Below are 11,542 nucleotides of genomic sequence, written 5' to 3'. Positions count from 1 at the left end.
CTTCAAAAGGTTCGTGTTGGCCCATTCTTCCAGCCTATCCAGATCCCCCTGCAGACCAGCTCTCCCTTCTGGAGTGTCTACTTCCCCACTCAACTAGGTGTCATCTGCAAACTTCATCAGGCTACACTTGATGCTGTTAGCCAGATCACTTATAGACATTGAATAACATTGGGCCCAATATTGATCCATGAGGGACCCCACTTGTGACAGGCTGCCACTTGGAAATGGAGATATTTACCACCACCCTTTGGGTGCGGCCTGTCAGCCAGTTCCCCACCCACTGTATTAGATGTTTTTTAATTTAAAGGGGAGAAAAAGGGTATTCTTACCATTTAAATAACCATTCCTGTCAACAGCTGACTTTCAGAGGCAATAAATGTTTTTAATATGAAGAATTCAATTAATTAAAAAAAAATATTTTCACACTTGCATAGTTCATTTAAAAAGTTGTTTATTGAACTGCAAACAGCATTCGAAAAAGTGTCCTAACCATAAAAATCAGGGCTACTTGACAAAACACAGCAAGGGTGGTGTGAAAGAGCCATTTGGACAGGAAGACAAGGGAGGTGGCTGGAGGAGGCAATGAGACAAGCCAGAAACAGGGGGAGGGGAGACACCCCCGAAAATGAACCTATTTGCTACAAACCTTCCAATCAGTGAAGCTCTCCTTCAAAAACTTAAGTTCATGCTGGCACATGACTTTCTGTGTTGTATGCTACAGCTACCTGCCCACTGGACTGTCAGGATCCCGTATGACATAAACTAGGGTCTTGAACCAATGCTTAAAATTAGACGAGGCCACTGATTCAGTACAGAGCGGTCACCCATTACCACCAGGTTGCTGTAGCCATTAAAAGAAGTACAGCCTTCCCCTTGCTGCCAGCCCCAGACCTCCCAAACCCAACTGTCATGGTCCACCAAAATAAAAAACTGTCTAATTTTAAATGTTCTGCAAACTGTTACCAGCCTCCAAACTGTCTGTGAGGTTTTTACTTTCTTTTCTTGATGATTGCACTATGTGCTAATTATGATGACAACTAGTTAGTGCTATACTTTAATTCCACAAATGATTCAGCAATCTGTACTAGTACACAAGTAATGGTAAATTCTTCAGAATTCATATATATAAAAGGAACTTCTTTTATATACAGGAGACTTTAAGAGTAAAAAGCTCAGTTTTGTGACCTTTTCAAAGGTGTGCTGGGTGTGGTGTTTTTTTTTTTCTTCCAGGAAAGAGGAAAATCAATCCCTAGCATAAGCATTTGTGCCTGCCAGGACAAAGTGGTTGACTCTACCTCACATCAGGAACATTTCACAAGACTGTATGAGAAGCAGTTCTTCCTCTGAACACGTAAGGGACTCTCAAGAAGGAAATGTACCCACTGCAAGGGTGCGGGAAGGGGGCCATTGGTAGAATGAAGTACTTGCTGGTGGTCCCAGGGACATCTTCCAACAGTCATAATTATTGAAAAATTATTTTATAATATATATATTTTGTATTTAGAAGAAAAACATGAGATCATAATGATGAAAAAATTACAAGTATTAATATTTCTCAAATATTTTTCAGGAGGCATGTCTACCTACTCAAAACCAACTTCCATGTATACCACAATAATTAATTTTATTTGCCTAAAAATCGAATGCTTGACCACAACCCTCTTAAGTGCTAATACTATCTTTTCCTCAGTTTTAAACCAGTAGGCAATACTGCTCCCCTTGATCTGCACCTGGAAAACCTACCATGAGAGTTCTCGCTGTGCACAGACGTAGGAATGTTGGAAGTGCAATTGTGTACATCTACTTATAGATGCTCTTAAAATACTTAAATGTTTGTTGCAAGGGAAAAAGACTTTTCTATTATAGTATTTCCTGGGAGGCTAACCAGGCCATATTCCATATCTGTAACAATGATGTCTTGCAGGCTGGTATGAAAGAACATGTACAAGCCCTGTTTTCATTACAAGTGAAGCAGGAACTTCTGCTGTGTATTTAGGTGAAAGACAAGTTTAATAGACTTGCTTTACTCTCCTCTAAGTTGTTCTCTCAAACAGAAGTGCTGGGTCTTCTAAGAAATAGCATTACAGACTCGATGGCTGTTGTTCCTGCCCCCTCTACCACAACCTCATAATTTCTACATAGTAGGCTGCAGCTGCTGCTTTGCCACGTTAGCTTTTTAGAGTTAGCAAGCCCTTTGAAACCAAAACTGCTTAATATTTGATGCCTCTTGGATCACTTTCATGATACATTGTGGATCCGACCAGCTGTTCTGAACAATCACAGTGTAATAATTTCCTCCGTGGCTAATAATTCCTGTTTCTAAAGCACATCTTTAACACCACAGTATCTCCTTTAGTTCCAGGTCCTAAGTTTTATGTTATTATTCCTGTTTCTGTCAGGTTTTGAGTAATTTAACTTGCCTCGTTTGCACAGGGTCAGGTCACAACAGGAGAAGCATTACTGAATTCTCTTTAGTCTTTCTTTACACACTCCAGGGTTGGGAAGGGCATCTCTCTGCAAGTCCCACAGACGTCAGTCTGACACCTGGATATAATCTAGATAAAATTGTGAGATGCAGCTAATATCTTGCTCTAATAGTTCTGTACCAGCAAGATGGTGATTCCCCCTTGCTTTAAATCTCATCATCATCCGTGGCAGGCATTTGCTAAATTTTGTGCTTGCAAACATTCATCGTCTGAAAACCAGTTGGACGAAGAATATCGTAAGGAGGAAATTAATCTTAAAGGGACAAAGAAAAACTTCTCAGAGGGAAAAATAACCACCAAACCATGATGCAGTGATGCATTCTATATCAAGAGAAGTTTTTCCTCTAGTTGTAAGGCAGTGTGAGGTCAGGATCATTCCTTAAATTATCCCTGCTCCATGATAGAGAGGCAGCACAAGCACCATGAAACAATTCCCTCCTACTCTGTCTCGCCAAAGAATTACATTAGATTAAACTGGTCTTTGGAAGAAAATAAACAGCGATCAATGACTTCATAACTGGGCTTTAAAACAGCAGACAAAGTATATCTGGACTACATATACTAGTAACCATAACTGCTGTAAAATTAATCAACTTTTTCTTCTTCAAGGACAGACATCCAACCATGCAAGCACCCTGCTGCTGGTAACTTCCCACAAAGTCTTTGCAGGAGACAGACATAAGGAGGAAAGACAACTCCGAAGTCTTCATCAGCACAGTATTGCAAGGGTTTGTATGCACCGGCATGTACTGCTTGTTCCTAAATGGTCTGAGTGCAAAGCATCCATAGAGAAGCCAGGGAGGCAAGTCTAGCAAACCAATCTGTGTCCTGGAAGCCATTTGCAATTCAGTTGCTAAAAGAGCTTGCTATGTTCAAAGAGTCACGTGGATGTTATTTGACTAGATGCAGCTTTTCAACATGTGCTACAAACCTTTGCAGTCTTCTTGAACTGTCTGTTTTTTCAAAGTAAAACAGATCACAAGAAACTGTGCCAAGCAGTGCTGCTTCAAGTGACCGTATCTGGATTGGAGAGATTTGTGTAGCCTGGAACACTTTTTTTTTTTATACTTGATTAAGCTTTCCGCACATGAAGTTTTCCCAGGTGATTTCCAAAATGAAAACCGGATGCAAAAATACCAGTTTGGTTTGTGTGGCTGCTAGTTCTGCTTTCACCAGACCAATGCTGGGGATTTTTTATACAGGAATTGCATGCCCCTCTCTTGGTAATGTGGTCTGGATAACAACAGCTGATATGGCCAGAATGTGCACGTAAATAGCATGTGTGAACAGAATACCCAAACTGGCATGTTCTGAGAGGATGTTTGCCCAAAACCCAATAACAGTAAGAGGAAATTAACAATAACAAAGCTTTCTTAAGACAATGATCACCCAGATTAAACAGTAACCGGGGGATTAGATTACCAAAGACCCTTTGAGAAAAGTTAGCTTGAAAAGCAGCATGAGAACTTGTGACTGTTGGAAAAAACTGTGAGGTGGGAAAGCAGTACAAGAGCAGCAGGCATCATTACTTCTAAGGCCAGACGGCATCCTTGCCCTTGGACACGTTAAGTAGCTGCCCCCAGTACTGGCTGAGAGTGGAGTATGAGGCACAGCAGTAGGGATCCACCTCTCAGGAGCACTTACGGGAACCCACAGGGTATCCTGGTGCAGGCACATGGATGAGCTGCACAGGCACATGCGCCCACATCTCCAACAAGAGGGATTTAGAAACAGGGGAATTGGCACTTTCAAAGGTGGGAATATGCACTTGTGATCCACACTTCCTGTGAGAGAGGGGATGCACACAGAGCTGTGTCGATACGTAAGTGGGATCAGTTGTAGAAGGGTACGTAAGAGATTTGTAGGTGTTTATTAATACTCTGTAAGCACCCAGTATCGGGATTTCTGTTGTATTGCCAATACTGATCACAATATATAGTTCACTGATTACTGGCAACTTACATGTTGCTAATCAATACACTGCCTCAGTGCGGTCAAGACTATGAGCGTTATTCTGTGCAAAAAGTTGCCGTTTCATTATTACAAATTTGAAGAAGCATCAAATCTGCAAAGGAAGGAGCGGAGATGCAACAAACATTCTTCCAGACAAGCAGAGAAGACATAATTCAATTTGAAAAAAAATCTTAAGACTGAACATAAGTTGCCCTGAGGGCAGGACAAATTCAAATAATATCTTCCTGAAAGCAGCCCAGATGTACAATCCTGTTTCAATCCTGAGTGTTCAAAGACATGTTGCAGTGATGTACCACAGATTCAGTGTCACTAGAAATGCTGTAGTGTATTACCAGTTAAGTATTTTTGTCACTGTCGTTTCTGTCAGAAGAACAAAAAGCAAAAAAAGGCAAAAAGTTTTATTGACAATGGATATTTACCCATGTGAATAGCATGAAGGAGGTTTTCTTGTAATAGTGTATTTCAGAGAAAGCAGGATAAATCAGATCAGATCAATTTCTGTTCTGCATTTGTGGAGAACAAACAACATATTTATATCCCTAAATTACAATAATAGTAAGGAAAGCCTTAAACATAGGAACAGAAGTAAGGTGATTTAAAAATCCGCAGCTCCAGATAGTTTTCATCCAAGAATTTTAAGAGCTGGCAAAGGAGACTTGTGTGCTCTTAATGCAGATTTTCCATAAGCTTTGAGAAATCTGGGGAAGCCCAGAAAATAAAATCTCAAAGAAAGCTGAGGTGGTGCCAATACTAGGGAAAGAAAAGAAAGGAAGGAACAAATTTAGGAACTTACTGTCAACCTTGCATTAATCCCAGGGAAAGAAAAAATACCGATATAGGAACAAGAAATAAATGAGGAAGTTTTACTTGTATTACACAGCTTAAATATATGGAAAACATATCTTTTCAGATTGCCTTTTTTCTCATGCAATTAGAGAACGTTTGGTAGACAATAGGAATAGTGTTGATTTGCACATTGTTCAGCAGGACACTGAGAAACGGGCGTAGTTGTGCACATACACTTCATAGTAAGTAAATTAAAACTAAAGTTACAGGTCTGTGTCATCAATGAGGAATCTGTCAGATGTATTTCTAATTGAATCCCACAGGAATTAGTTCTTGGCACCAAGCTATTCAATATCTTATCTGGAAATAAAGTTTACTAAGAACATTCATAAAAGCTCTCTGTAAATAATGTAGCAAGCTCGCTGACTGGGAACCATCTGGATTACTGGAAAAATAAGTGTTTCAGCATGATCACTGTAAGATCATGTATTTAAGAGGGAAGAATATAAAACACTTATAGATGGAAAACTTCCTCAGGAAGTAGTTGGAATAGCTGATAACAGAGTAAACATGGGTTCCTTATGCATAAATGAGTTCAAAATTGTTAATATAATTGTTAAATGGCTCAGAAAACAAACCACCAGAAACAAATACTGCTTTCCTTGCAGGAAAGAAGAGGCCAGAGAAATAGGACTATCACCAAACCAGATTTTTCAAGTGCTGATCTACATTAGCAAAAGACGTTGCTGCATTTCAGGGAGCAGTGACAGGATGACCACTACCGTATCTGTGTTTACTGGAACTGCTTTATCAGAATGTAGCATCTAGTCCAAAGAACTTATTAGTAAACCAGAGATTTCAAAGAGCAAGAACAAATGATCCAAATGCAAAATAAGTCTAAAATTGACCACTACAATTGACATACAAACGTTATCTCCACCACATGAGGTTTGAGGACCATACTGAAGACGTACTCAAGTTTGGATTGTTTTTTTTTTTTGGGGGGGAGGGAATTATATTAAGTGCAACATGACAGCTGAAAGTAAATTCAGATTAAAACTACCAGAGTCTTTTTTGAACAGCTGTAGTAATGACTAAGTTTCCAAAGGTGGCGGTAGCTTTGCTAACAATATACATGTCCAGTAATCATAGACAACTCCCCCCTCCCCCTCCCCCCCCCCCCCCGACTAGAATTAAAGTATCATTTTTACAGGGTAATCACAATGACCCTATTACAGGTCATCATTTCATGCGTTTCTCCAGCCAGACAGGTCTCTCAAGTTGTGATATAGCTAGAAACAGGCATCCTCTCAGCAAAACGCTTGTTTTGGGATTGACATCAGTATCCAGGCCAAATCAATGACAGTTATCATAAAAAAAAACAAACAATACCCCAACCACAAAACAAAAAAGCATCCCTTCAACACCCAATCTTAATAAATAAAGGGACTTCGATAAATAAAATTAAGTTCTTACAGTCGTCGGGAATGCATGAAACCAGCGTTTTTACTGAAATCTACTTACAACTTCTCACACCTCTGCTTTCAGTAGTGACTAAAAGGAAAAAGAAAGGGGGGGGCTCAGATGGAACACGCCCACTGGCACTGGAAGCAGCCAAGACCTGCTCGTGTATCAAACCCCCGAAAAGAAAGCCCAAGTCTCCTAGTAAAGCCCTCCAGGAGCGCAGAACGCCGGCGGGGGCCGGGGCGCTGTGCCCCGCTGAGCCCCCGGGCCCGCTGCAGGGGCCGCGGCGGCCCCACCAACCGTCCCCGCCGCGGAGTCCGGCCCATAGCGGGTCCGGGGGGCTCAGCCCTGCCCTCACCACCGCTCCCGGGCCCCATCTCCCTTCTTTGTTCGCCCCCAGCGCCGCGAGTAGCACCTACGGTGTCGCTACCGGCGCCCACCCCAGAGGAGCCGAGCCGAGCCGAGCCCAGGCCCCACTAAGCCAGGCTAGGCCGCCCCGACGCTTCCGGGCCGCGGCTCGGGGTGAAAGGTCCCCCGGCGCCCGGATGGAGGCGGCGCCGCTTGCTATATAAGCGCCGGGCCGCCGCCGCGCCCTCCTCTCCCCGCGCCGCCCGCTGCTGCCGCCGACGCCTCCTGGCTCACCGCTGTTCGCTGGGCCCCGCGCCGCCCCTCGCCCGGGAATAAGTCGGTCAGGAAGGCCTTGCTGCCGCCATGGTGAGGCGCTGGGGAGGTGGGGGGAGAGGAGAGAGGGGCCGCCGCCGCCGGCAGCGCCGCGTGGCCGCCAGGCCTGGGCGGCCGCGTGCGTCCCGGCGGTACCGGGTCTCGAGCCCGGAGCAAGGCCGCGCGCCCGGGGCGGCTTATGGAGTGCCTCCCCTGAGCCCTGGGGCCGCGGCCCGGCGCCGGCTGCCCCCGCAGCCGGCCTGCGGGAGGGCAGTACGGGAGGCCGAGCCGCGGCGCTTCCTGCCGGCGGAGCCCCCCCCTCGGGAACGGCGCCTGCGGCGGCGGGCGCCGAGGGGGCGAGCTCAGCGCGGGTGAGCGGCCGTGGAACGGCCTCGTGCCCCTGCCCTTAAAGTTGGCTTTTCTGAGAGGAACGTGCGCCAGTTGACGCCACAGGTAGTGCCTCATCAGCGTGAGGAACGCCGCGCTGCATCCACGGCTTTTTAAGACCTTTCCTCTTCCCTGTTTTCACATTCGTTTTCTTTCCTCAGTTCACCTGGTCCCCATTAACGCCCAGTTGTTTGCAGGCGTTTAATTGCATGAGCTTGTCACATCGGTCTCCCCAGTGGCCGAATTAGTCTTTCTGGCCAGGTACCCCTTTTTGTTCTCGCTGTTTGAGTTGCTGCTGTTTTGTTGGTACTTCTATTGTTTAATTCGTGGTGAGGTTAAGGTGTGAAACACAGAGAATCTGAAACGTGGGGTTTTTTTGAGGAGGAGGAGTATTCATGACTGGACAGCCTACGGTATGTAGGCAAGCCAGGGAGGGATGTTCTTGCAGCTTCCCACCACGAGATGCAGTTAGCTACTAAAAAAATTGCTTTTCCTCAGAGCAGTTGGGACCTTGTCCTTCCTTTCTGTTCCCATCCCGTCTTCCATGCTACTGTACCCTTTGGATCTGTCATCCGGTCAGTTGAATAAAACAGTCCCATAGCGAAATGGTTCATTGCGCTCTGGAAGTCTGTTTTTCTGAGGCTGCAGAGAGTGTTAGTTGGCGTTGACTTTCGTGTCTCATATTTGTAACTTCAACATTGTAGGCGTTTAAAGATACTGGCAAAGCACCTGTGGAACAAGAGGTAGCAATTCATCGCATTAGAATTACTTTGACAAGTCGTAATGTAAAATCACTTGAGAAGGGTGAGTGATGCTTTTTTTTTTCAACTGGGGTAGCTGGTTAAGTAACGAATGATATATATGGTATAACATATTGCAAAATACAATGTATCGAAGCCAGTTGTAATTAGTGATGTTAGCATTTGCCCATTTGTATGTGACTTGGCTGACAAAGTCAACCCAAAGCGCTTCATATGCTGACAAGTGAATTCTAATCTAATTTTTAGTGGAAGCTGGTGTTTGGGGTTTTTCATCATGCTGAAAACCTCATGTCATAATGACTAACTTAAGAGAGTGCAGCTTCTTCACTTTAGTTCTTGTGGGGGGGTTTCAGTTGTCACCATTTCAGGGTGTAAGAACTGAAAGGCACCAGATTCTTGACTGATATTTTGTCACTCTTGTTATGAAGAGTTTAGAAGTTTAACATTCTTTAAGGAATTATTTAATCTTGACTAGGAATTGTCTTTGCCAGTGTTTTAATCATATAATGTAAATGTTGTAGAATCACTGATGCAGGATATTCAGGCAGATAGCAGCATAAATACAGCTTAAACTTGTGTTAATGTCTTTTGTTTACTGTTATGATGTGATTTTGCTAACCGTGGCGTAATGCTTCCACTTGTATGTGGTTGGCTGTGAGGATAACCCTTAAAATGAATGGCAATGATCATTTCATACGCTATTCTGAGCCAACATTTTGTTTGAAATCCTCACTTAAGAAAACAAGCAAAAAAAAAACCTCACAAATCTGAGCTTTTTTTTTCAGTCTGTGCTGACTTGATCAGAGGTGCTAAGGAAAAAAACCTAAAGGTGAAAGGACCTGTTCGCATGCCCACCAAGGTACTTAACACTGTTTTCCTGTCTTAAAAGCTTTTTTCTGCAAATGTGTGCTTAAAACATCTTTTTTTAAAAAAAAAAAGTTGAAAAGAAGTACTGCTAAATTGAGGGTGGCCCAGTGTAAAAGGATAATGACCTCGCAAGTCGTTTTGATGCTTGGGGCAACTGTTCAGTGCAAAACACATTGAATATGGGAGGGGCTTTTTTGTCCTTCACTTTATTTTAATTGTGTATTTTTTAAATTAAACTGAATATAGGGAAGGAGTGTTAACTTCAGTAGAATATAACTTCAGAAGTAACTTTCCAGTGACATAGATACCATACAGCATTTTTAGGTGGATTGATTTCATTGTAGATCAGCCTTCCATATGCATCAACTAAATACCCTGTGTTAATGATTTTTCCTCAGACTCTGCGAATCACTACCAGGAAGACGCCTTGTGGTGAAGGTTCCAAGACCTGGGACCGTTTCCAAATGCGTATCCATAAGCGGCTCATTGACTTACACAGCCCTTCTGAGATCGTGAAGCAGATCACTTCCATCAGCATTGAACCAGGTGTAGAAGTTGAAGTTACTATTGCCGATGCCTAAATGATGGTCATCATTGAATAAAGTCGATTTACAAATTTTCATCACTGTTTTGTTTTCATATGCGTACCAAGAGCGTTGGGTAGCCCTATGATGATTTTCATGAAGGACAACAGAGATCATAACCAAAAGGCTGTGTGAGAGGATTCTGTGGTATTTAAGGAAGAATATGCTACTTGTAAACATCAGGAAGATGAAACTTTGGCATCGTAGTTTCATTGGAGGTTGGTGACTGTGTAGGTGTGCAGCACTTAAATTATTAAATAAATTATTAAAAATATATTTTCCATAAAGGGTTTAACTTTGGCTGAAATAGTAGTCTATCCCCAGACCAGCAGTAGCATTAAAATTGATGTTTAAATTACCAAGTTTTCAGTTCTTTGTTTTCGCTCTGCAAGGCTGAACTAACCCTTAGTTTACTTGGCCTTTTTTTTACCCCCATGCTTTTCACAGTCAATGGATCCTGAGGATGTTAGACATAAAACTTCATAATTTGTGTTTAATACGTTGAATTCGGCAACTGCTTTCTTTAGACTTGCATGTAGAGTCACAAAACTAAGCTGTGGATCTCTAGTTATCTTCCTAGGTTTAGATTTCCATAGATTTTAAAATTAAAGGTAATATACTATTACAGGAAAGCTTCATATGTAAAGCAATAAACCAGGCCTTTTCATTGCTGCTACTCAAGCCTCTCAAGTTTGGTCGTAGGTTTTTTTTCTTCTGCAAATTTAATCATAGTTCCTTTAAGGATTATTCTTAAACCTACAAGACACAAAGACCTGAGTTAAATAAAAGAACGCCGTTGTATTTCATCCATTTAAGATCAAGTTGCTGCTTCTGCTTCAAGCATAGGAGAGAACTTGAAGTCTAATCAAGCAGAAGTGAGGAAATGTGGTTTTGTGGACCTTGAGGTCCCATTTGTATTTGCTAAGACCCAGAACAGGGGCCAAAGCTTGAGCTTTCTTACTGAAGAGATTCAGGAGTCCCTCACCTGGCCACTTGTCTTAATTTCATTACATGTAAAGCTTTAGAAAGATTCCTTCCCTCTAGTTAGCAGGCTGAAGAGCTTTGGTAGAAGGGAGTGATGAAAAACTTAGCTGCGTTTACACACAGATTGTTACAAGCCTGCTTCCTTGGGAAACATCACAAAGAACTCTGTGAGCAGAGAAAAAAAAAACAAAAAAACCCTATGCCTTCCTAAATGTCAGTTTCTGGTAATAAGTTATAACTATGAGCTGCCTGACAAATACGTCTAGCCTTAGTTTTAAAATTATATTTTATGGGGTGCTCTGAAAAGCATGGTAAGAACTCGACTTTGTGACACCAGTCAGATTAAAAGGGGATAAACAGGTGAACAAGCAACAGACTAGAAGTGTTTCTAGCTGAGGGTGACTGACCTTTGTGTATTTACTTAGACCCAAGTTGTCTTCCCTCTGCCTAACCCAGTAACCTGACCGAAAGTGCTTGGAAGGATGTAGGGAGGGGAGCGCTGGCTAGGTTGGACATCATTTCTGTCTTTGGTCTGTACTGTTGGTCAAAACAATAGCTTTTTATCAGCTTACAGCTGGCTGTGCCTCTG

The 11,542-nt window shown here is 42.8% G+C and overlaps 1 protein-coding gene and 1 non-coding gene across 2 annotated transcripts; both read left to right on the top strand.

Annotated features, from left to right (window-relative positions):
• Positions 1 to 7,268: 7,268 nt before the first annotated feature.
• RPS20 (ribosomal protein S20) lies at positions 7,269 to 10,007 on the top strand. Its single transcript, XM_075085048.1, has 4 exons — positions 7,269 to 7,424; positions 8,462 to 8,561; positions 9,304 to 9,377; positions 9,784 to 10,007. The coding sequence occupies exons 1-4, from the start codon at positions 7,422 to 7,424 to the stop codon at positions 9,964 to 9,966; spliced, it is 360 nt and encodes a 119-aa protein (XP_074941149.1). The 5' UTR covers positions 7,269 to 7,421; the 3' UTR covers positions 9,967 to 10,007.
• On the top strand, positions 9,168 to 9,232 carry LOC142054083 (small nucleolar RNA U54). Its single transcript, XR_012659429.1, has one exon. It is a non-coding gene; the product is annotated as a small nucleolar RNA U54 (small nucleolar RNA).
• Positions 10,008 to 11,542: the final 1,535 nt, after the last annotated feature.

Source organism: Phalacrocorax aristotelis, chromosome 2 (genome assembly GCF_949628215.1).
Source record: "Phalacrocorax aristotelis chromosome 2, bGulAri2.1, whole genome shotgun sequence".
Lineage (NCBI taxonomy): Eukaryota > Metazoa > Chordata > Aves > Suliformes > Phalacrocoracidae > Phalacrocorax > Phalacrocorax aristotelis.
This window is presented reverse-complemented; position numbering and strand designations above follow the sequence as displayed.